Source organism: Limulus polyphemus, unplaced genomic scaffold (genome assembly GCF_000517525.1).
Source record: "Limulus polyphemus unplaced genomic scaffold, Limulus_polyphemus-2.1.2 Scaffold997, whole genome shotgun sequence".
NCBI classification, from domain to species: Eukaryota; Metazoa; Arthropoda; class Merostomata; order Xiphosura; family Limulidae; genus Limulus; species Limulus polyphemus.
In genome coordinates this window covers 214,018-217,642 of record NW_013666607.1, presented here as the reverse complement: position 1 = coordinate 217,642, position 3,625 = coordinate 214,018, and the positions used below count along the sequence as shown (strand labels likewise).

Below are 3,625 nucleotides of genomic sequence, written 5' to 3'. Positions count from 1 at the left end.
TTCAGTGTTTCTCGTGTCCATTTGGTTATTCATTTGAATCCTTCCGTTTCCCATGACCTTTCTACTATTTCCATTATGGCTTGGATTCACCAATTAATTCGCCTGGCATATTCTTCCCTTCCTCCAGATGATTGTCACCTTTTCTGTGTTTTAATCCCATCAGATCTGTCACCTGACCATGTCCCTAGCTTCCCATTTCTATCATTCTTTGGAAGGTATAATCAGTACAGGTATGTGGACTACCCCACATACCTTTACATCTCACTACCTACATCACATGGCCGTTTCATGCTCTGTGCGTTTTTGCTTGCTTCCTGTCACCATTCTGCATGCCTCTGTTTCTTTGTGATTGGTAAGTACTTAGTTTATTTTTATTTCCTTTATAGGGGCCTTTTGTTTTGGATCTCACTCTGTGGTGAGTGGTGCCTGACCAAGTATATTTAGTCTCAAATCCACACTGTCCATCCTGTGACCAAGCTAGATGACTATAACATTGAGGCTCCTCCTACCACAGGCCTGATGTACAATTTCAGATGCTGCCAGATGTTGGTTGATCGACTTCATCTGATTGTCATCTATGCATTGATATCAATGTATAATATGTGAAACATCATAAAACATCCCAGCATCATGTTACACACATCATGGAGATGGGGTGTTCCACTGGACCAGTCATAGATATATCTCATGATCTTTTGCATCATAAATATATAATACCACTCAATTTAAGAGTAGGGCATTCTATTGGTGTCAATGGCATTATGCCCTTTCTACCACAGACCTGATGTACAATTCCAGATGCCACCAGGTATTGGTTGTAGCACTCCGCCATATCTATAGTTATACTGTAGTTTGCTCCTCCAGCTGAGGCATTCCTCCTTCCTACCATCCTACGGATGTTGGTTGCTGGTGGATCAGGTTGGTTAGTGACGGCCCAGCAACATAAGGCCTCACATGTGTTTGGTTGGTACCCTCCTCCTAGTGCGGACTGGACGATAAATTCCCAATGCTGCTAGGTTTTGGACTGGAGATACAACCCCAATATTGGGGCCCCTCTTCCTACTGTTTGCTGGATGTCGGTTCCTGGTGGATCTGGTATTGGTTGTAGCTGGATGAGACATGATTTCCTGCTTGTTTAAGGCTGGGTACCCTCTTTCGACCACGGACTGGATGAAACATTCCCAATGCTGCCAGGGTTTGGACTGGATATGAACACCTGCTTGGGATCTCCTTCTTCCTACCATCTGCTGGATGTCAGTTCCCATTTGATCAGGTGTTAGTTGTGTTGGAGGTGCACACATATGGAGATGGGTTCTTGGTACAGAAGCTCATCTTCTCTACTGCTACCCATTTTTGAGGTGAAAGGTAGTGGACTTCTCCTCTTCCTACTGTAGACCTGATATACAATTCTAGATGCTGCCAGGTGTTGGTTGAGGTTGAACTCCCATTTACGGTCTGTTGTGCCCTAGTCACTCGACACTTAGGGATCACATCACTGCCATATTTTTGTTTGGGACCCCTCCATGTTCCCACCCTTTATGTTTTGGTGACATATTCCTGAAGGACGAAGAATATACCTGGCTCAGAAGTGGTGCAGTCTCCCACTGGTGTGTTGTTTTTAATTCCTTACTGCACCTCATGGTCTTTCTTTGGGTGCTTCCTAAAGGGGGGATCATATTATCACTGGCCCTTCACTGTTCAATGTAGGATTCTAGCTATTTGTGAGAAGAGGGAAGGTATGGTGTCGGCAGTTAACATTTTCCTAAAATGTATTTCCGATAGATACTTACCTTCTGTCACATTTCCCACCTGTCCTCCCCACTTCTGGTGTGATTTGGTTGACTTTGTTATGACCAATCACGAAGTGATTAACAGGTGCATGATTAGAGAGGGTGCCAGTTATGATAAAGGTAGTGTCACACTCCTATTGGTGGAGATTCTTTGCATGATAAGCAGAAAGAAGTAGGAGTTACAAACAAGGCTATTGGCAAGCAAAAAATTTGTGCTGATGAAGGGCAGTACTGGTCAAGAAGGCTTTTGTGAAAGGAGGTATCTATCAAAAATACATTTTCAGTTTAGGAAAATGTTAACTTTAACTAAAGAGATGAAAAACATATATTATGCTCCCAACTATGTTATCTTGGTGTATGGATTTAAGACTAATATTTAGGAAGATGTGGGGGTTAATTCTAAACACTTTAGACATGTAGTTAAGATCATATATAATTATAAACTGGGATAAATTTTTAATTCTAAAACAATTACATATAAAAGTTGTTTGAATACAAAATTTGTAACAAGTATTAATTTTCATTTTAAAAAATTGGTTACTGAAGCCCCCTAACTCCATGAGGACTAACAATTTTCAGAGCTGACCAAACTTCATTAGATATCACTGAGCGTAAAGCTGAAAAGTATCGTTAACAATAAGGTTAAGTTGGTGGTTCAGTATTTTCTAGTCTCTGTTTGTTTTCATTTTCTGGTATATTGATTTGTGACATTAAATACTTCTACCATTAAGCTGTATAGAATTGGCATCATTAGTTTGTAAGCTGCTTCTTAGTTTAGATATATATAGTTCACTTATTTTTCATCAGAAGCCATTATTAATGTGTAACCTTTCATTGCAGTTTAAAATAAAGGCACTGCAAGAGAAACTAGATAAGAAACATGAAGCTTGGGAGAAAGAAAAAGATGAAGAATTTGCTATATTACTTAGAAAAAGGGAAAAGGATATTAAAGATCAGATGAAAATAGAAAGAGAGAAGGAAATTGAAATGGTGATAAAACGTCTAGAAGAAAAAGCTATGTCAACTAACGAAGAATGTGAACGGGCAGCAGAGGAAAAGATTAGGTATTTCTAATGTTCTTTTATTTATTTTTGTTTATTTGTTTAGTGTTTTTGTAATCTCAATGTATAGTCTGTTGAGAGAAATTGAAAACTTAGGTACTTTAATTATAGTTTTTAAATAAAATGCACAGTCAAGCAAATATTTAAATCCAGTTAGTAATTTCTCTATTCTCTAACACTACAATTCTTGAATTTGGTTTATCATTTATCAGTGTAAGCTGACTTCTTGAAAAAAAATGTTTTACCAAAAAGCATCAACTATTTAAAATATGAAAAAATTACCAGAAGTTAATTTATCACGCAATGGATTTCAGTCAGTGTTCCATACTTTTAAAATATTTTCAAATAATTCCGTTGCTATCAACAGTTGTGGGAAAATTTATTCTTTTTCAATATACAACTAATTAAATTCCACAAATGAAGGGAATATAAAAATACAGTGAAATAAATCATTGAGTACAGGTCAAACAACTATGTACGTAAGGCGATACCATACATTAGATAATTTGTGATCTGTAGGTTGTGTATCAGCATTTGTCTGTTTACATCACTGTTTTATCCTGGGATCGTGTTAAAACTACTAATGGATGGTTTTATTCTGCTTTTTTTTTTCATATCATAAACATCACTTTGAGTATGAGTGTAATTATTCTAAAGTAACATGCCATAAATAATTACATTGTCTTCAGTACGTCATGAAGTTCACAAGCTTGTACTATGTTTCCCTTTTGTGTTACTCTGTCTATATAATATAACTAATAACACTTTGGGTTC

General features: G+C 37.3%; 1 protein-coding gene across 1 annotated transcript in view; it reads left to right on the top strand.

Annotated features, from left to right (window-relative positions):
* LOC106461609 (centrosomal protein of 131 kDa-like) overlaps positions 1–3,625 on the top strand; it is a 52,358-nt gene that overhangs the window by 43,444 nt on the left and 5,289 nt on the right. The window contains exon 15 of the mRNA XM_013921449.2: positions 2,631–2,854. Within this exon, the coding sequence (XP_013776903.2) occupies positions 2,631–2,854 (224 nt within the window). The remainder of the gene's footprint in view (positions 1–2,630; positions 2,855–3,625) is intronic.